This window comes from Oncorhynchus kisutch, linkage group LG30, assembly GCF_002021735.2.
Source record: "Oncorhynchus kisutch isolate 150728-3 linkage group LG30, Okis_V2, whole genome shotgun sequence".
NCBI lineage: Eukaryota > Metazoa > Chordata > Actinopteri > Salmoniformes > Salmonidae > Oncorhynchus > Oncorhynchus kisutch.
This window is the reverse complement of record NC_034203.2, coordinates 5,844,935-5,867,861: the sequence shown is the minus strand read 5'-3', so window position 1 is coordinate 5,867,861 and position 22,927 is coordinate 5,844,935. Positions and strand designations below refer to the sequence as shown.

General features: G+C 40.7%; 1 protein-coding gene across 20 annotated transcripts in view; it reads left to right on the top strand.

Moving 5' to 3' along the window:
- dlg1b (discs large MAGUK scaffold protein 1b) overlaps positions 1-22,927 on the top strand; it is a 242,222-nt gene that overhangs the window by 153,406 nt on the left and 65,889 nt on the right. For 11 of the 20 annotated variants that reach the window (XM_031810895.1, XM_031810894.1, XM_031810893.1 and 8 more), the window contains 3 exons: positions 1,922-2,058; positions 3,025-3,169; positions 16,208-16,334. In XM_031810895.1, the coding sequence (XP_031666755.1) occupies positions 1,922-2,058; positions 3,025-3,169; positions 16,208-16,334 (409 nt within the window). Of the gene's footprint in view, positions 1-1,921; positions 2,059-3,024; positions 3,185-16,207; positions 16,335-22,927 lie in introns of all 20 variants that reach the window. The other 9 variants (XM_020467259.2, XM_031810892.1, XM_020467271.2 and 6 more) reach the window with 1 other exon arrangement.

Below are 22,927 nucleotides of genomic sequence, written 5' to 3'. Positions count from 1 at the left end.
TGTAGATTCAGGAACATTTTATTTAATCCATTTTAGATTAAGGCTGTTAGGTAACATTGTGGAAATAGGGAAGGGTCTGAATAATTTCTGAATGCACTGTATATGAAAAATTCAGTCACTAATCTCAGTTAACTCGAACAAAAATCTCTCATTGTTGGAAATTCAGATTCGATGTCTCCACTCTCGCAAACGGAAAAGCCCCCCTTCCGAAATTATTACCTGTGTTTATCATTAGTGTGTATAAAGCAGAGAATGAGACTCAACATGGAAGTGCGTGAGGAGGATATTTGACACTGCTATTTAGAATCATAGCATTGTCCCATTCCATCCCTTCGTTTAAGCCACTGCAACAGTTGTTTAAAATTAGTTGCACTTTTCGTCCAAATATTGTTTTTGAAATTTGAGTCCCGACTGAATGTTCTAGGCTACTCAATGGATTGTTATTGGCGCTGATGAATACAGTTACATTTCTAAAGGAGTCAAATAATTTGTTGGAAAGCGTTTTGTCGTCATTGTGATGTCATCAGGTTGACCGTGGATGTAGTATAACATTAGCTAACTAGCTATGATTGAGGATAAAGTATACAGTATACCACAAAACATGCATGCTCCAGTTTTCACGCAAAAGTTTAATGACTAGGTGAAAAATCGATATGGAACACATTTCCAATTCACACGTGTATAATACAAACTTGTACATGTGTGAAATACAACAAATTTAAGCTCCCACCAAATAATAAGATCCCACCCACGTCAAGTTTAGTTTTTATAAATGTAAACTTTTTAATATAATTATTATAATACTTATTATATTGAGTTTGCATTTATAAAAACTAAACTTGACGCAGGAATATGCTTAGCTTCCTGCAAACTTTAGGTAAAACATGTACTGAAAAGACAAAAAAGCATTTTTTTTTGCATTGCACAATAGCTATTTCTAACTATCTATTATCAATTTAATTTCCGTGATCAAAATAAATTATTTTCCTTTTCTAACTGTGATGGTTTCATACTTGTGATGTAGCCTACTTTACAGTAGTAAATATATACACTATTTCATGTATTTTGCTCTAACATTGCAGCATATTTTGTTTCTGGAAAAAGTAAACGCAAAACATTATAGAATTCAAATTCTCTGTTTACAGGTCCAACATTTTGCAATTTTTGGAAAATGTCAGACACAGCAAATGTCGAAGTTAAAGTTATCAAATTTGGCAACACTTCCAGAGACGCTTGATCAAGTTCGCCATTGCTATTTCCTTTACAAACTGCCATGGCCTAATTCCAATACTTTTTGTCAGCATAAAAGATGAATGATGGGTGTTTTTCAAGCAAAGTTTTAATACTTATTCATGTGCGCACAGTTTCAGGACAGGTCTGATTTATAACTGTAAACATGTTACTTTGATAACACTGTAGCTTATGATTGTCAGCCCAACATCCTTTTTTACTGTAGTTTAGTGTCTGGTGAATGTCTGTTTAAATGTCACACCACGTTTTATTCTTTATCAAGTTAAATATATATTTAATGGCGACTGTTGCGCCTCACCTTCTTATTCTTTACTTTAGTTTAACACCAGCTGTCATGTGTATTTCATGCTTTTATTGAGGTTAACCTGGTCAAAGGAATGTGCATGAGTACTGGCAGTGTGGATTTGTTTAGTTTCTTTCCTCTTTTTAGCAAAGTAGCTTTAGTTAAAATCCCTCATTGCCATATGATTATACAGGCAAGAGAACAATGCCTCGGATTCCTAGGAAACATATCAGAAAAACACTTTTTCCCTGTGATTATATTGTTTGCTGGTGATGGGAATTTCATTATTGTTATGCTAATACAGTGAGTGTGACTTTTTTTTCAGCATACATATTTATTTTCACAGATTGGTTAACGTTATGAAAATTCTCCTCTCGTCTCGTCCAGGTCTTGGTTTCAGTATAGCAGGGGGAGTGGGGAACCAGCACATCCCAGGGGACAACAGCATCTACGTCACCAAAATCATCGAAGGAGGAGCTGCACACAAAGACGGGAGGCTACAGATAGGAGACAAACTTCTGGCTGTAAGATCACTATTTCCATTTCCATTGTCCTTCATTCCACTCATTTAGTTACATGGTCATTATTACAGATACATCAACGAGTAACTAATTAAGTACCTCAGAGCCCGTTCATTAAGGCTTCACCATTTCCATGAGACAGGATTGGTGGTGAGTGTTTTTTGACACATTTGTGTTTTTTATGTTACTGGTACTGTGGTGTTTCCATATTTGAGTGTGCAGCTCCCTGTAATATAACATTCATATGATATGTTTTGAGGGTGCACCTTTAAAGTGGAAATCTGCACATGCCACGTTTTTTTTTTTTTTACTTCTGAATTAATTCAATGTTCCCCTTTATTCTTGAAGAATATAACTTAGAAATGCCTCATGAACTTTAGTTCAACTGCCATCAGAACCCGAAATATAAGCTTATTCAAACCATAAGAGTCTAAGCCCTGCTCCATTCGGACCCTACAGACAATTTTTTGAGAATAGTTTTTTGAGATGTCTCATGGTATGACAAACACCGCTCTAGCTCTCACCTTTTATCGCAGATGTGGAAGTGCGGATGCGTTTGGATTGAGACGCATCTAATGCAACAAAACAAAAAAAAGTACATTTATTTTGCTAACTAGATTCCCGCAGGGGTGCAGACACCGACTCTAGGGGGTTAACTCCAATGTTCATAAGTAAATGGAAACAAGCACTTTATACCCCTTAAAACATGGTTAAAACTATAATGTTAATATCATGAATGCTCAATTCTTGCATCCATTGCGTTGTCTATGAATTTGAGTGGTTACATTTCTCCAGCTCTATCCCTCAGCTTTTTACCAAAACGGGTGGGGAGTTCGCTTCGTTTCAACTGCTGATTGCCGCTTTAACTGTGTTTTACAAATGTGTACATTCACGTTTGATCTCACATCAATAAGTGTAAACTTGTCCGAGTGGTCCATACAACATGTGTGTATATCTGTCTCTGTGCAGGTGAACAGTGCTTGCCTTGAGGAGGTGAGCCACGAACACGCTGTGACTGCCTTGAAAAACACCCCCGACGTGGTCTACTTGAAAGTAGCAAAACCAAACAGTGTCTTCATGAATGACAGTTTTGCCCCGCCTGACATCACCAACTGTGAGTTTCCACTTTGTGAGTTTCCACTGTCTTTCCCCTTTGTGAATTTCTACTTTGACTTTCTACTGCGAGTTTCCACTTAGTGAGTACATCCCCTTTGTGAGTTTCCACATTTGATAAATTATTATGTCCACCTCACTCCTCAGGTGAAACCTCTGCCTCAATATATACACTATCCTGCTACCTACAGAATGGTATTCTAAAACAACTTAACCTTGTGAGTAGGAATTGGTATTGTAATCTGAGGGTTATTCCAATTCCCTCATATTTAAGTGCATCTCTGACTTAATGTCAACAAAAAATGGAAATAGCCAATAGCCTGTGTCAGAGAAAAGTTTGAACAACAATCCCTGTAGTGACATTAACAGCTATTCCCCTAATCACATATTGTGGGGGGATAAAGGAGTCCCCAAACGATCAAAAAACAATTTGCGACAATGATGAAATGTGGAAAAGAGAATAGCAGCACCCTGTCATTTTCCCAGTACAGGGTCAGTAGGAGAAAGTGTGTCAGATGGCTGACACCCAATGGGAAGCGGTGGCTACAGCACCAGGCACCATATTGATTGGAACTGCTGGCTAGCGGCAGAGCCAGCGGGGGCACTAACAACCCACTAGAAGAGAGGGCTCAAACTCATATCGATTGGACACATCTGAACAAACCACCCCCTCACAGGACAACGCACACCCCCACATGCCCCCTGCAGGCATCAGGCCAGGGCCTAGCAAAGTGATTTTCTGAGTATTGACTATGACAATTCCATGTCAATTCTATCAACCCGGGAGTTTCATTGATAATCCAATTTAGAAATTGATGGAAAAAGAAATAAGAAAAATAACTGGCTCTTTAGTTCTGGAACTGGAATTCATAATTTAATTCATTTCCTGAAATCAGTTTAATTGGAATTGAATTGAGCCCCGTCTTTTTTAACCCATACATCCTTCAGTATTCTTTGAATGGCTTGTTTCAAAGTCAAACTCGAGGTGACACCCTACAATCCCTTCAGTGCAAATAAGTGGTAGAGGTCTACTTCGGTCTGCTTCTGAATGTTTGATTGTGATCCAAGGACAGAAGGTGAATCCAATGTCAGATTACCGCTGGATTCAGTGTTGTGACACAAGGGCAGTTTGAACTACTTGAGACAGAAGATGTAACATTGGTGGTTGGATCAGAGTCCGTCGTCTAAAGGTAGACCAAAACCATGTGGCAATGTAGTGAAGAAAGTGACCTTGCACTTGCACCTTTCACTTAGCTAGTATTGCTTCAGTAGACATCTAGCTGTGTATAATGTAAGCCGTCTCAAAGTGATCAAAAGCACAGCATGGTTAATCATCTTCTGTAGCAAAAGCAGTGTTTCCTCAAAAGATTAGCCAAAGACGCCTATGATAAGGCCGTCAGCTCCATCACCAAGTTGATTTGGAATCAGTGACTGCATCCATCTTGGTGCTCCGCTCTCTAAAAAGCCTTCTAACTAGAGCCTAACTGATCCATCCAATACTATCCTAGATTCCCACTGACAAGGATTCTGTAATGTTGCATGCGTCCCAAAAAGCACCCTATTCCCTATATTGTGCAGTACTATTGACTAAGTCCCATGGGGCCCTGGTCATTAGAAGTGCACTATATACGGAATATGGTGCCATTTGGGACGCTTATTGCTGTCATGAAGCACAGGCTTAGAGGCGTGAAGGGCGAACAGCTAAATGAAATCATGGACGCTAGCATCACGTGGTCACCGCTGTTTTCTCCGTCCCCACCCCCCACACTAATCCAGACGGCAATACACTAATGCAGAGGACAGGAGGGGAGAGATATGTATAATGATGTCCTGCCAGGACGCGTGGTGTAAGATCTGAGCCAGAGTTAATGAGTGAGAAATAATTATGTTTAGTGTCGCACAGTAGCTCAATCATGGGAGGCTTTAGGAAAAAGGGTAAATAATTGTGCAGATGGGCCCTATGGTGCGCTACCGCATTCCCTCATCCTCTTGTTCCTGGTTATCATAAGCACCGATTGTGCTGATTGGATCAGAGAAGAGGTGGGTGGGAGGGGGACACACAAATTAAGTGGTCATCGAAGCGAGGGTTTATTTCCTGTTGCCTTTGAGAAAGAACGACAGTATATGCCTTGCAGTGTTCAATCGCTGTCTGTGTATTGAGGCCTACTGAATATTTGATATGAAGGGCAAGAACAAAACGTTGATTATGTCTACTGTTAGTGCGTCTTTGTTTTACCCAGTATTTCAATGAAAAATATGACTTCATCTAAGTCATTTTGGCACTAGATAGATTTTTATTAATGCATAATTCTCAATTCGGGCCTTTGCTCTTTAAACCCTCAAGGGATTTGGCAGAATTAGCACAGCACTTAACTACAATATTTTTTGGTGTTAATAATGAAACCTATCACAAAGTCAGTATTACACTTGTTCATGTCTTCATTCTGTTTCGATGTACACTACATGACCAAAAGTATGTGGACACCTGCTCGTCGAAGCCCTCTCTTCTATTGGGTAACACTTTGTGACACCCAGCATCATAACATGTTATGACACGGTCATAACCATGTCGGAGTATGTCATAACAGCTTGCATAACTTGTCATAAACTGTTTTAATATGGTCATAACACTGTCATGACCCATATATTTAGACCTGTTGTGACATATTGTTGTTTTATGGCTGTATATGACACATTTGTCAAAACCTACCACACAAGGGAAAACATTTCATTACACCATAGTCTACGTGTCAACAGAATGTTTGTTTTATGTTTTATTTAACAAATTTTTGCCAATAAAATTGCGGTCATTCTGTCGCTGATTTTTCAGTCATTCTGTTGCGGATTTTCTAAAAGTGTATTTTCTACAGGTAACAACAACAAAAAATGACTAAATTATTCATTTCAACAACAAAGGATTTAAGAAACAAACTTTCAAACGAAAAGTAAACTTCTTGACATGGAGCAACCCCATTTGAATAAATGTGGGTTTTGACACTTCTGTAGGTTTCATAACCAGCCATAAAATAACACAATATACAGTGCATTCTGAAAGTATTCAGACACCTTCTCTTTTTCCACATTTTGTTACGTTTCAGCCTTATTCTAAAATGTATAAAAATATTTTATTCCTTATCAATCTACACACACATTTTTGCTAATTTATTAAAAATAAAATAAACATACCTTATTTACATTTGTATTCAGACCCTTGCTATGAAACTCAAAATTGAGCTCAGGTGCCTCCTGTTTCCATTGATCATTCTTGATGTTTCTTCAACTTGATTGGAGTCCACCTGGGGTTAAATTCAATTGATTGGACATGATTTGTAAAACCAGACACCTGTTGAGAGTGCATGTCAGTGCAAAAACCAAGCCTTGAGGTCGAAGGAATTGACCGTAGAGCTCTGAAACAGGATTGTGTTGGGGCACAGATCTGGGGAAGAGTACTAAAACATTTCTGCAGCATTGAAGAACACAGTGGCCTCCATCATTCTTAAATGGAAGAAGTTTGTAACCAGCAACACTCTTCCTAGAGCTGGCTACCCGGCCAAATGGGGAAATCGGGGGACAAGGGCCTTGGTCAGGGAGGTGACCAAGAACCCGATGGTCACTCTGACAGAGCTCCAGAGTTGCTCTGTGGAGATGAGAGAAACGTCCAGAAGGACAACAATCTCTGCAGCAGTCCACCAATCAGGCCTTTATGGTAGAGTGGCCAGACGGAAGCCACTCCTCAGTGAAAGTCAATTGGCAGCCCTCTTGGAGTTTGCCGAAAGGCACCTAAAGGTCTCTGACCATGAGAAACCAGATTATTTGGTCTGATGCAACCAAGATTGAACTCTTTGGCTTGAATGCCAGGCATCATTTCTGGGGGAAACCTGGCACCATCCCTACGGTGAAGAATGGTGGTGGCAGCAGCATGCTGTGGGACTGTTTTTCAGCGGCAGGTACTGGGAGACAGGATCAAGGGAAAGATGAACTGAGTAAAGTACAGAGAGCCCAGACTTTAACCCAATCGAACGCCTCTGGAGAGACCTGGAAATAGCTTTGCCGCAAAGCTCCCAATCCAACCTGACAGAGCTTGAAAATATCTGCAAAGAAGAATGGGAGAAACTACCCAAATACAGGTATGCCCATCTTCTAGTGTCATACCCAAGAAGACTCAATGCTGTAATCGCTGCCCAAAGGTGCTTCAACAAAGTACTGAGAAAAGGGTTCAATCATAGCTAGCTAACATTAGGCTATAGCTAACCAAGCAAATGGCTCTGAGATATGAATAATAGCATCATACACGTAACGTTAGCTAGCTATAGCTAACAGTACACTTTAACTTGAAATGAAACCACTTTCTGTCAAAATTAGAAATGTATCCTACCTGTTAACATCATTCATGGATGGACATGTCTCCTGTGTGATGCCATGGTTGCCCTTAGTTTGAAGATGTAATGTGGAGACAGGTGTTTTCTCCATCTCCTTATCTATCATACTCGAATTCCACTGATTTCAAAACTCGGTCCTCCAGAAAGTGGAGAGCAACAGTTATGCAGTTTTACGACATGATACATTTAAAAAAAAAAAAGCTGCTTTAGACACGATTACCAAGACATACTGACCACCTCAAATAGACAGAAGCGTGCTCTATGACAGACCAATCCAAACTCATCTCTTTGCATGTCCAGCCCACTCGTTATCTCAGCCAATCGAGGCTAGTGCGATGGTTGCTGTTTTTCTGTGACTAAACCATCTAGGCTGGTCATTTAACACTTGTATTTGTATTTACAGATGGCATACAAGTTTGTTATTTAGGCATTTTAAAGTTCACATGTTCGAGAAGGCATTTCTGCCAAACACATTTTGATAAAAATAAAATGTTAATGTTCAAACTGCTCTCCTGTGAAGTAGTGACCCGCGACATACGCCTAGTTTCCTGAAACAGGTCTCAAATGGTTTCATAGGTGGACAGAAGACCAACAATGTTAGCATCTCAGTTCAGTTAATAATAGGTTTTAGCTGTGCAAGAGGTTAAGAGCATGGTCTGGCCTCCTGACATAGATGACATGGCAAACTTGCTAGCAGGCGGTCATGAGAGAGATGACATACAGTGCCTTCAGAAAGTATTCACACCCCTTGACCTTTTTCCACATTTGTGTTACAACCTGAATTTAAAATTGATTACATTTAGATTTTGTCACTGATCTACACACATTACCCCATAATACCCCGAAGTGGAATAAATTATTAGAATTTAATACAAAATAAAGCTGAAATGTCTTGAGTCAATAAGTAAGCCCCTTTGTTTTGTTTTGACAAGTCACAAGGAGTTGCATGGACTAACCCTGTATGCAATAATGGTGTTTAACATGATTTTTGAATGACTAGCCCATCTCTGTACCCCACACATACAATTATCTGTAATGTCCCTCAGTAGAGCAGTGAATTTCAAGCACACATTCAATGCCAAAAAACAGGGAGGTTTTCCAATGCCTCGCAAAGAAGGGCACCAGTTGATAAATGGGTAAAAAAAAAGCAGACATTTGAATATCCCTTTAATCATTGGTGAAGTTACTTTGGATGGTGTATCAATACACCCATTCACTACAGATACAGGCGTCCTTCCTAACTTAGTTGCTGGAGAGGAAGGAAACCACTCAGGGATTTCACCATAAGGCCAATGGTACCCTTTAAACCAGTTCGATTTTTATGGCTGTGAAAGGAGAAAACTGAGTATCGATCAACAACATTGTAGTTACTCCACAATACTAACTTAATTGACAGAGTGAAAAGGAAGCCTGTACAGAATCCAAATATTCCAAAACATGCATCCTGTTTACACAAAGGCACTAACTATTTGTCCTGAATAAAAAGTGTTATGTTTGGGGCAAATCCAATTCAACACATTACTGAGTACCACCTTCCATATTTACAAGCATAGTGGTGGCTGCATCATGTTATGGGTGTTCTTGTAATCGTTAAGGACGGTGGAGTTTTTCAGGATAAAAGAAACTAAATAGAGCTAAGCACAGGAAAACCTGGTTATCTGCATTCCACCAGACACTGGGAGATGAATTCACCTTTCAGCAGAACAATAACCTAAAGCACAAGGCCAAATCTACACACGTTGCTTACCAAAAACACAGTGAATGTTCCTGAGTGGGCGAGTTACAGTTTTGACTTTAAATCTACTTGAAAATCTATGGCAACACCTGAAAATGGTTTTCTGCCAATGATCAACAACCAATTTGACAGAGCTTGAAGATTTTTGAAAAGAATAATAGGCAAATGTTGCACAATCCAGGTGTGGACAAATTTTAGAGAATATATTAGTGTTACATTTCTGATGTAATATTTTTTTTTTGCCTGCCCCTAAACAGCTGTTTGTCATAGTAGGTGAAGACAGAGATGAGCTGTAAAGTGTCTTCACATTAAATAAAATCAAATGTATTGGTCACGTACACTTATTTAGCAATGTTATTGCAAGTAGTGCAATTGTGCAGTGCAGTAGTATCTTAACAATTCAACACAAATACACACCAATCTAAAAGTAAAAGAATGGATTTAGAAATATATAAAGATTAGGACGAGCAATGTCAGTGGCATTGAATAAAATACAGTATATACATATGAAATGTGTAAAGCAGTGTGTAAACATTAGTAAAGTGACTAGTGTTCCATTTAATAAAGTGACCAGTGATTCCATCTCTATGTACATAGGGCTGCGGCCTCTAAGGTGCAAGGTTGAGAAACCTGTTGGTAGCCGGATAGTGATGGATATTTAACAGTCTGATGGCCTTGAGATAGAAGCTGTTTTTCAGTCTCTCGGTCCCAGCTTTGATGCACCTGTACTGACCTCGCCTTCTGAATGATAACGGGGTGAACAGGCCGTGGCTCGGATGGTTGATGTCCTTGATGTTTTTTGGCATTCCTGGCCACACAGTCATGGGTGATCAGGGAGTACAGTAGGGTGCTTGAGTATCAGCGTAGTGGAAGTGTTGTAACCTACCTTCCAGGACCCAGTTGCAAAGGGCAGGGTCAGTCTGGGAGCAAGACATCGGTGTCCACGACATGGCTTGTTTTCCCTTTGTAAACCGTGATTGTCTGTAGACCCTGCCACATACGTTGAATTGCCATTGATTTGCGACTACACTTTCTCTGTACTGAAGTTTTATCTGTTGGATTGCCTTACTGAGTGAATAACTACACTTTGCCGTGGTTAAATACGGTGGTTTACCCTTTCAGTTTTGTGTGAATGCTGCAACGATTTTTGGTTTGGGTAGGTTTTAATAGTCACAGTGGGAACCATATCCCCTTTCCACTTCCTGATGATTTCAGTCACCGTGTCCGTTTATACGTCAGTGTTATTCTCAGAACGTATGACCCGTTTCAGGAAACTAGGCAAAGGAGAGCTCTCCAGTAGGTACCAAAACATTCAAATGCAATTTTCTCAAAAGTGAGAATTGAAGTTTATCAACTTTAAAAGCAAAACTACTTTCCCATTGTTCCTCAAATGCAGTGTATGATGCAGTGCCATCCAAAATTATTAATTCCCCCTTGGATTTTTTCCTATTGTGTTGCATTACAACTGTACATAGATTTTTATTTGGATTTCGTATACTGGTCGTACACAAAATAGTCCAATTTGGTGAAATGAAAAAAATATTTTTTTTCAAAAAATAAAATGAAAAAAGTGAAAAGTGGTCAGACTATAAATGTGCTGCAGATGACAGTCCCCCCAGTTCTCTCTTTGCTGAAGCCATGAGTGCACATTTCAGTGCCCAACAGGTCGTAGATCTGATTTTTACAGATGTCCAGGAGGAATAGGAGAACAATGATTTTGAGGAGGAGGTATCTGTGAACAGTGATCGTGAGGACAGGAAGCCAGCCATCATCCTGGACTACAACCACAACAAAGGAGGTGTGGACAACCTGAACAAAGTGATTGGAAGTTACAGCTGCAGGAGGATGACTGGCCTCTGGTCATCTTCCATAACATCATTGATATCCTCTTACAATGACTTCGTGATATAGAACAAGATCAACCCTACCTGGATGCCTGACAAGCGGATCAAGAGGAGGATGTTCCTGGCGCAGCTGGGAAAGGTACTTGTAACCCCACACATTCAAAGAAGGGAGCGCTTCCCCTTCACAGCAGCCTCTGCAGCTCTTGTGAAAGCTGTTCAGGGGGCTGAATCTTTTCCTGATCCACCTGAGGCTGGGTCAGGCAAGAGGAGGAGATGCCAATTATGTCCCCCAAAGAAGGACTGTAAAACAAATACGATGTGCTTGTACATGTGAGAAATGCGCGCACACATACTGTCCTAATCTGCTAATTAGTTGATTGATTTATGTTCGTCACGTTTTGTTTTGTATCTTACCTCATTTTATTCTTATTTGTTGTTGTTTACACACCTTCTAGGTATGGGCAATGGTTAAACAAATGGGAGAAGACTAGTATTTTGTAGTTAAATTCCTTATTGTACTGTATATAAGAATATATCACTATCTTTCCAAAAAAAGTTGAAGACTGTTATTGTTTCCCTTCAATAAAATGCATTCAAAACTACTTCTGCATATTTCTGCTACTTTCTTAGGCTATACAAGTGCTGCCTCTTGCTAAAAAATATATTTTTACATCTATGCAGTACCTTTAATAATAATATGTATCACAAATCCGACTGTGATTGGGAGTCCCATAGGGCGGCGCACAATTTGCCCTAGCGTTTCTCTCCCTCTAAAAACAGAAATAAATGTTTTGGCCTTTATTCAGATTACAATCGCTCAGTTTTTTGGAAATACAAAATATATCCAAAATATCATTATATATTATCAAGTTGATGACACCTACATAAAGCTGAGTGACTCACTCATTCATGGCTTTGGATCAAAATAGTACCAACATTCTTTCTGATAGTCTTTAATAAAGAAATGTTTTGGTTATCCTGACCTGGATGGGGCCTCCCCAGTGGCGCAGCTGTCTAAATGCAAAATTCCAGAAAATGATGTCATGGCTTAGAAGCTTCTGATAAGCTAATTGACATCATTTGAGTCAATTGGAGGTGTACCAGTATATGTATTTCAAGGCCTACTTTGAAACTCTGTACCTCTTTGCTTGACATCATGGGAAAATAAAAAGAACCTCATAAAAAAATTGTAGACCTCCACAAGTCTGGTTCATCCTTGGGAGCAATTTCCAAACGTCTGAAGGTAGCACATTCATCTGTACAAACAATAGTATGCAAGTATAAACACCATGGGACCACACAGCCGTCATCCCGCTCAGGAAGGAGACTCGTTCTGTCTCCTAGAGATGAATGTACTTTGGTGCGAAAAGTGCAAATCAATCCCAGAACAACAGCAAAGGACCTTGTGAAGGAAACGGGTACAAAAGTATCTATATCCACAGTAAAACGTGTCCTGTATCAACAAAACCTGACATGCCACTCATCAAGGAAGAAGCCACTGCTCCAAAACCTCCATAAAAAAGCCAGACTATGGTTTGCAATTGCACATGGGGACAAAGATCGTACTTTTTGGAGAAATGTCCTTTGGTCTGATGAAACATAAAAAGAACTGTTTGGCCATAATGACCATTGTTCTGTTTGGAGGTAAAAGGGGGAGGCTTGCAAGCCGAAGAACACCATCCCAACCGTGAAGCACGGGGGTGGCAGCATCATGTTGTGGGGGTGCTTTGCTGCAGTAGGTACTGGTGCACTTCACAAAATAAATGGCATCGTGAGGTAGGAAAATGATGTGGCTATATTGAAGCAACATCTCAAGACGTCAGTCAGGAAGTTTAAGCTTGGTCGCAAATGGGTCTTCCAAATGGACAATGACCCCAAGCATACTTCCAAAGTTGTGGAAAAATGGCTTAAGGACAACAAAGTCAAGGTATTGGAGTGGCCATCACCAAGCCCTGACATCAATCCCACAGAAAATGTGTGGGCAGAACTGAAAAGACGTGTGCGAGCAAGGAGGCCTACAAACCTGACTCAGTTACACCAGCTCTGTCAGGAGGAATGGGCCAAAATTCACCCAACTTTTGTGGGACGCTTGTGGAAGGCTACCCGAAACGTTTGACCCAAGTTAAACAATTTAAAGGCAATGCTACCAAATACTAATTGAGAGTATGTAAACTTCTAACACACTGGGAATGTGATGAAAGAAATAAAAGCGGAAATAAATCATTCTCTCGTATTATTCTGACATTTCACATTCTTAAAATAAAGTGGTGATCCTAACTGACCTAAGACAGGCAATTTTTACTAGGATTAAGTTTAAAGGGTCAAGGTGTATGTAAACTTCCGACTTCAGCTGTACTATGTTCTTACTATAAAAATAATCTAAATTCTCTATTACAGCCACTATTGAAGGCTATCAAATGCTTCTCAAAAATGTCCTCTGGTGGTCAAAATAGCACTAACTAGCATTAACGGTACCAGTGGTTTGCACTTAAATAACGTGCCATATAATTCTGCCTTACCACGGAAGCTGTCCTGCAGTATTCTGCAGCTTTTAAAGGACGAACCACTGTACTACAGGCAATGTGTTGATAGAACTTCGGTAATGTTTTCCTCAAATTTGCTTTGTTGAAATCCTCAGCTACAAAATGTCCAGTATAGTTCCTGTGGTATCAGCTTGAGTTGAAATATACACGGCTGTGACTATAATCAAAGATAATTATCTTGGGAGGTAACACAGTTGGCATTTGAGGCATTCTAGGTCGTGTGAACAAAACTACTTGAGTTCCTGTACGTTATCACAATCACACCATGAAATTAATCATGAAACATGCACCTCTGCCTTTGTTCTTACTGGAGAGTTCTTTATTCCTGTCTGCGCAATGTATTGAGAACCCAGCTGGCTGTATGGACAGGGACAGTATATCCGAAGAGAGCCATGATTCTGTGAAACAGAGTATGTTACAGTGCCTTATGTCTCTGGAAGGAGATCCTCGCTCTGAGCTCGTCTACTTTATTGTCCAGGGACTGAATCTTGGCGAGTAATATACTCTGAAGCGGTGGATGGTGTTCCCCTCCTGAGTCGGACTAGAAGTCCACTCTGAATACCTATTCCCCGCTGGTGGGGTCTTGGCGCAGCCTCTGTGATAAGTTCAATTGCCCGGGGGGGGGGCAGGTACGAACAAAGGATCCAATTCGGGAAAGTCTTATTTCTGGTCGTAATGCTGGTGAGTTACCACCGCTCTGATAAAAAACATTCTGGGCTAATAATTTAAGAAATAACACACAAAAACGAAATACTGCAAAGTTGCTTAGGAGCTAGAAGCAGATTTTGGAGCACAGCTCATTCCAGTTCAGAGAATTTAAGCTCTGTGCATATTGTCAGTATAAAGTGCAGTTTGCCAGTACTACAGAGACATTGACTATGGTAGTACCTGTTTCAAGCATAGCTGCTTTTTAGGCATTAGGATGCTTGGAGATGAAACTATGAAAAATCAAGTGTCCTAGCAATGAGAATTTGAGAGCAAAAAGCTCATGTTTATTTTTTAAATTGTAGTGGTATAAAGTGTGTGGTATTTTTTATACATTTTATCCGTTTTTGATATGGAACCTTGTATTGTACTGTGAAACTACTTGAGGTGTTAATTCCATTTGGCAACCAGCCTTTTTAGCTTGTCCTTTAATCCATGATGCCTTTGTTTTATGGTCTTTGATAACATTTGATCTATTTTGTTGAAATTATAATTTTTTCATTTATTGTTTTAAGTGTGTTCAATTTAATATATCAACTTTAATTGATTGTATGAATATAGATTCCATTAACTTTATAAATATATATATATATATTTTTTTTTTTAAATGTATGAACTAGTTTATGGGCCTGTTGAGCTGATCTGGGGTGTGATATGAGGAAAATAGACAAGGTGTTAGAGGCATGTGTACAGATCCTTGACCTTCCGGAGCCGACTGTTCAAGCTTTGTTTTTAATTCTGACTTCTCTGTACTGAGCTTCTACTTCTGATCATTAAATATATTCTGACTTGCAAGTACACACTCGGAAACAGGCCATTTTACCAGTGGTGGAAAAAGTACTCATTAGTCATACTTCAGTAAAAGGAAAGATACCTTTTAATAGAAAATGACTCAAGTAAAAGTGAGTCACCCAGTAAATACTGCTCGAGTAAAAGTCTAAAAGTATTTGCTTTTAAATATACTTAAGTATCAAAAGTAAATGGAATTGCTAAAATGTACTCCAGAACCGAAAGTAAATGTATAAATTATTTCAAATTCCTTATATTAAACCAGACTGCCCAATTATTTTTTTATTTTTTTATTGATGATAACCAGGGCCACACCAACACTCAGGCATAATTTACAAACAAAGCATTTGTGTTTAGTGAACCCGCCAGATCAGAGGCAGTAGGGATGAGCAGGGACGTTCTCTTGAGAAGTGTGTGAATTGGACAATTTTCTTGTCAAAATGTAACGAATACTTTTATGTGTCAGGGATAATAAATGGAATGGAGTAAAATATAGATTATTTTCTTTAGGAATGTAGTGAATTACAAGTTGCCAAAAATAAAAAATTGTGAAGTACAGATACCCCAAAACCTACTTTTAAATTATTTTTACTTACTTACTTGCATTTTACACAGTGTTACAGTTGGTTGTTTTCAGGCACTTGCACACACTGTCCCCTTCCCAGATGTCGGATCTGGGTTGCATTACCGAATGACCCCCTCAAGGTCTTGCCTCACGCAATCACATCGGTAACAGTAGCCTCAATGCACAGAGAGACAGAGGTGAGCGAGAGATGCCGAGACAGGAGCCTCATTCACCCACTGCATTCGGCACAGAGTGGGATTGTATGTGTTGATATACTGTTTCACAGACATAATATCTTAGAAAACGCTATCAGCATCCGGGGCCTTGTTCAGAGGTGGACAAATACCCTGTCGGTCGGCTTTTCTCTTCCGGCAGTGCACTAGGTAATTACCTCGCTGTATTTGGTTGGTGTTGGTGGAGTTTAGGTTAAGTTTCTTGTTAGCTACTCCGTCTGAGCTGGGTTTTTTTCTCTCTATCAGCCTACTCCCAACACATGGAGAACCATATCAGCCCTCCCAGCTACCTGGGCCAGCCCCTTCCCCCTGAGGCCCCGTCGGGACACTACTCGCCAACCCCCAAGAGCATGCTGGGAGAAGAAGTCACCAGGTAAGGCTAATTCGGTGCCTCCCCATTCTGCGTGTGTGTGCGCATGTGCATTCAAGTTTTTTTGCTGTCGCTCAGTAGTGTATGATGAAGGGATAGAGAGGGCTGGAAGGGGGTGGAATGTTAGGATGATTAAAGGATGGATGATCAATGGGGTATGGAAGGTGGATTGATGGAGGGAGGGAGGTTTGCAGAGGGGGATGGAGGCAATAAGGAGGAAGGTTGGAGGGAAAGGCTTGGAGGAAGTGTGCGACAAGGTGCGACAACTCTAACCATAAACTTAACCAAACCCTAATGACCAATTAGGTAATTCAACATGGGTTTTCTAGTCAGTCATACATCTTTAGTTTTCCCTGTGGGGGAATGGGTGACAGGGAGTCCCTGAGCGTTTGCTTCCCTTTCTTTCTCTCCTGGTACCATCCCCTCGGATAGACCAAAGCTTAGTCCGAAGCCAGTCTGACAGGACAAGGATTTTTTGACAATGTTTACGAGGCCAGCCGGCCAAAAGCTGCAGTCGCGTGCCACATTCCCCCGGCGAGAGTTCTGTCTCCTCCCTATCGCCCCACACTCTCCCTAGCTTTCTCCCTCTATCGCTTTCACTAGCTCACCATTCCTCTCTCACTAGCTCTCTTTCTCGCTAACCAAGTTTCCATCCAGTTTTTATGCGAGTAAAGTCATATAAAAAATAATTGCGACAGCTGTGATAGAAACAGGAAGGTTCAGTACAATTTTATAAATGCAGACGATTTGTTCGTTCAACGTGGTGGGATCTTTTTGTGTCTGTAAATTAATAATGCTCAAAATAGCGGTGGAAACGCCTTGATGCGCAAGATATTGATATAATATCCATCATATCGAAGTAAACTTGGAGTAACGCGATGATATGGTGTATACAGTGGTTGCTCAACTAAAACTTTGCAATTATTCTGTGGGACTTGGAGGTAATTTGTGGTTTAGTATTTTACCCTGCGTCACTACTTAATTGCTCCAGACCAGCGCAAGGAGGAGTTAGAGCACTGATTATGCTTTTGGGTCCCAAGGCTGCTACTGTCTATAACTGACAATGAATGGGTGACACAAACCAAATAGAAACTGATAATTGTGCACTTAGACTACAATTCGGGTGTGGAAATGTTAGTATTATTATGCCCTTACTATAGTACTCTAGCCAACTCCCGACCGGTCATGTTGAAACAGCACCCGAGTGGCGCAGCGGTCTAAGAGACTGCATCGGAGTGCAAATTGCTTTGCTACAGATACTGGTTCGATACCCGTGCCGGCCGTGACCGGGAGACACATGAGGCAACGGTGGGATTTTGGTTTCTCTCCTTCTAAAAACGGAAATAAATAAATAAAACAGACTTTATTTACAAATTAGTAAGACTGTCTCACCCCATGTTCAAGAATGGCATTTTTCTCCCTCACTTTAGGTTATTTGAAAATTAAATAATCTCCAAAATATTGTTATTTTTTAAACAAAGAGGAATTATATAAATATGCACATTGTCGAACAAAACCTACATGTATTGTGTAACATGAGTGTCATCTGATGAAGATCATCAAAGGTTAGTGATTAATTTGATCTATTTCTGCTTTTTGTGACTCCTATCTTTGGCTGGAAAAATTGCTGTTTTTTTGACTAGGCTATGACAGGTTTTCCTACTTACAAAGCATGTAGTGGTCTGTCATTTTTATCATAGGTACACTTCAACTGTGAGAGACGGAATCTAAAACAAATTCCAGAAAATCACATTGTATGATTTTTTATGAATTAATTTGCATTTTATTGCATGACATAAGTATTTGATACATCAGAAAAGCAGAACTTAATATTTGGTACAGAAACCTTTGTTTGTAATTACAGAGATCACATGTTCCCTGTAGTTCTTGACCAGGTTTGCACACACTGCGCAGGGATTTTGGCCCACTCCTCCATACAGACCTTATCCAGATCCTTCAGGTTTTGGGGCTGTCGCTGGGCAATACGGACTTTCAGCTCTCTCCAAAGATTTTCTATTGGGTTCAGGTCTGGAGCCTAGCTAGGCCACTCCAGGACCTTGAGATGCTTCTTACGGAGCCACTCCTTAGTTTCCCTGGCTGTGTGTTTTGGGTCGCTGTCATGCTGGAAGACCCAGCCACCACCCATCTTCAATGCTCTTGCTGTGGGAAGGAGGTTGTTGGCCAAGATCTCGCGATACATGGCCCCATCCATCCTCTCCTCAATACGGTGCAGTCGTCCTATCCACTTTGCAGAAAAGCATCCCCAAAGAATGATGTTTCCACCGCCATGCTTCATGGTTGGGATGGTGTTCTTGGGGTTGTACTCATCCTTCTTCTTCCTCCAAACACAGTTTGTGGATTTTAAGCCAAAAAGCTCTATTTTTGTCTCATCAGACCACATGACCTTCTCCCATTCCTCCTCTGAATCATCCAGATGGTCATTGGCAAACTTCAGACAAGCCTGGACATGCGCTGGCTTGAGCAGGGGGACCTTGCGTGCGCTGCAGGATTTTAATCCATGACGGCCTAGTGTGTTACTAATGGTTTTCTTTGAGACTGTGGTCCCAGCTCTCTTCAGGTCATTGACCAGGTCCTGCCGTGTAGTTCTGGGCTGATCCCTCACCTTCCTCATGATCATTGATGCCCCACGAGGTGAGATCTTGCATGGAGCCCCAGACCGATGGTGATTGATTTGTCATCTTGAACTTCGTCCATTTTCTAATAATTGCGCCAACAGTTGTTGCCTTCTCACCAAGCTGCTTGCCTATTGTCCTGTAGCCCATCCCAGCCTTGTGCAGGTCTACGATTTTATCCCTGATGTCCTTACACAGCTCTCTGGTCTTGGCCATTGTGGAGAGGTTGGAGTCTGTTTGAGTGTGTGGACAGGTGTCTTTTATACAGGTAATGAGTGGAGAACGGGAGGGCTTCTTAAAGAAAAACTAACAGGTCTGTGAGAGCCAGAATTCTTACTGGTTGGCAGGTGATCAAATATTTATATCATACAATAAAATGCAAATGAATTACTTAAAAATCATACAATGTGATTTTCTGTATTTTTGTTTTAGATTCCGTCTCTCACAGTGTACCTAAGATAAAAATTACAGACCTCTACATGCTTTGTAAAATAGGAAAACCTGCAAAATCAGCAGTGTATCAAATACTTGTTCTCCCCACTGTATGTGTATATGTGTGTGTGTGTATATGTATATATATGTGTATGTATGTATACAGTATATACAGATCCTTGCGAAAGTATTCGGCCCCCTTGAACTTTGCGACTTTTTGCCACATTTCAGGCTTCAAACATAAAGATATAAAACTGTATTTTTTTGTGAAGAATCAACAACAAGTGGGACACAATCATGAAGTGGAACGACATTTATTGGAAATTTCAAACCTTTTTAACAAATCAAAAACTGAAAAATTGGGTGTGCAAAATTATTCAGCCCCTTTACTTTCAGTGCAGCAAACTCTCTCCAGAAGTTCAGTGCGGATCTCTGAATGATCCAATGTTGGCCTAAATGACTAATAATGATAAATACAATCCACCTGTGTGTAATCAACTCTCCGTATAAATGCACCTGCACTGTGATAGTCTCAGAGGTCCGTTAAAAGCGCAGAGAGCATCATGAAGAACAAGGAACACACCAGGCAGGTCCGAGATACTGTTGTGAAGAAGTTTAAAGCCGGATTTGGATACAAAAAGATTTCCCAAGCTTTAAACATCCCAAGGAGCACTGTGCAAGCGATAATATTGAAATGGAAGGAGTATCAGACCACTGCAAATCTACCAAGACCTGGCCGTCCCTCTAAACTTTCAGCTCATACAAGGAGAAGACTGATCAGAGATGCAGCCAAGAGGCCCATGATCACTCTGGATGAACTGCAGAGATCTACAGCTGAGGTGGGAGACTCTGTCCATAGGACAACAATCAGTCGTATATTGCACAAATCTGGCCTTTATGGAAGAGTGGCAAGAAGAAAGCCATTTCTTAAAGATATCCATAAAAGTGTTGTTTAAAGTTTGCCACAAGCCACCTGGGAGACACACCAAACATGTGGAAGAAGGTGCTCTGCTCAGATGAAACCAAAATTGAACTTTTTGGCAACAATGCAAAACGTTATGTTTGGCGTAAAAGAAACACAGCTCATCACCCTGAACAAACCATCCCCACTGTCAAACATGGTGGTGGCAGCATCATGGTTTGGGCCTGCTTTTCTTCAGCAGGGACAGGGAAGATGGTTCAAATTGATGGGAAGATGGATGGAGCCAAATACAGGACCATTCTGGAAGAAAACCTGATGGAGTCTGCAAAAGACCTGAGACTGGGACGGAGATTTGTCTTCCAACAAGACAATGATCCAAAACATAAAGCAAAATCTACAATGGAATGGTTCAAAAATAAACATATCCAGGTGTTAGAATGGCCAAGTCAAAGTCCAGACCTGAATCCAATCGAGAATCTGTGGAAAGAACTGAAAACTGCTGTTCACAAATGCTCTCCATCCAACCTCACTGAGCTCAAGTTGTTTTGCAAGGAGGAATGGGAAAAAATATCAGTCTCTCGATGTGCAGAACTGATCGAGACATACAGCTGTAATCGCTACAAAGTATTAACTTAAGGGGGCTGAATAATTTTGCATGCCCAATTTTTCCGTTTTTGATTTGTTAAAAAAGTTTGAAATATCCAATAAATGTCGTTCCACTTCATGATTGTGTCCCACTTGTTGTTGATTCTTCACAAAAAAATACAGTTTTATATCTTTATGTTTGAAGCCTGAAATGTGGCAAAAGGTCGCAAAGTTCAAGGGGGCCAAATACTTTCGCAACGCACTGTATATGAATGTATGTATATATATGTGTGTGTGTGTGTGTGTGTGTGTGTGTATGTATGTATATATATGTATATATATGTGTGTGTGTGTGAGTGTGTATATGTATATATGTGTGTGTATATGTATAAATGTGTGTGTATGTATGTATATGTATAATATAGTGTACAAGAGGTCATGCAAGATTTGCTGGTCTGTGTTGAGGAGCAATCAGACGCTGCACTTGACAGATTTATGAAACTACTTGTTCCAGTTCCTAATTAAAAAAAATAATAGTTTCTCCTTTATTTAACAAGTTCTTATTTGCAACTACGACCTGGCCACGATAGAGCATAGCAATTCAACACATACAACAACACAAAGTTACACATGGAATAAACAAAACATAGTCAATAATACAGTAGAAAAAAGATTGGTGATTTTTGCAGTTCATTCCAGTCATTGGCAGCAGAGAATTGGAAGGAAAGGCGACCAAAGTAGGAATTTGCTTTGGGGGTGACCAGTGAGATATACCTGCTGGAGTGGGGCTTTACCCAGCAGAGACTTGTAGATAACCTGTAGCCAGTGGGTTTGGTTACGAGTATGAAGCGAGGGCCAACCAACAAGAGCGTACAGGTCGCAGTGGTGGGTAGTGTGTGGGGCTTTGGTGACAAAGTGTATGGCACTGTGATAGACTGCATCCAATTTGTTGAGTAGAGTGTTGGAGGCTATTTTATAGTTGACATCGCCGAAGTCGAGGATCGGTAGGATGGTCAGTGTACGCGGGTATGTTTGGCAGCATGAGTGAAGGATGCTTTGTTGCGATATAGGAAGCCGCTTCAAGATTTAATTTGGGTTTGGAGATGCTTAATGTGAGTCTGGAAGGAGAGTTTACAGTCTAACCAGACACCTAGGTATTTGTAGTTGTCCACGTATTCTAAGTCCGAGCCATCCAGAGTAGTGATGCTGGACGGGCGGGCAGGTGCGAGCAGTGATCGATTGAATAGCGTGCATTTCGTTTTGCTTGCATTTAAGAGCAGTTTGAGGCCACGGAAGGCGAGTTGTTTGGCATTGAAGCACATCTTGAGGTTAGATAACACAGTGTCCAAAGAGGGGCCAGAAGTATACCTGCTTCTACACCTGCATTGCTTGCTGTTTGGGGTTTTAGGCTGGGTTTCTGTACAGCACTTTGAGATATCAGCTGATGTACGAAGGGCTATATAAATAAATTTGATTTGATTTGATATACCGAATGGTGTCGTCTGCGCAGATGTGGATTAGAGAATCACCAGAGCAGCAAGAGCGGCATCATTGATGTATACAGAGAAGAGAGTCGTCCCGAGAATTGAACCCTGTGGCACCCCCATAGAGACTGCCAGAGGTCCGGACAACCGGCCCTCTGATTTGACACACTGAACTCTATCAGAGAAGTAGTTGGTAAACCAGGCGAGGCAATCATTTGAGAAACCAAGGCTGTTGAGTCTGCCAATAAGAATGTGGTGATTGACAAGAGTCGAAAGCCTTGGCCAGGTCGATGAATACGGCTGCACAGTAATGTCTCTTATCAATGGCGGTTATGATGTCGTTTAGGACCTTGAGCGTGGCTGAGGTGCACCCTTGACCAGCTCTAAAACCAAATTGCATAGCGGACAATGGTACGGTGGGATTCGAAATGGTCTGTTATCTGTTTGTTAACTTGGCTTTTGAAGACCTTAGAAAGACAGGGTAGGATAGATATAGGTCTGTAGAAGTTTGGGTCTAGAGTGTCACCCCCTCTGAAGAGG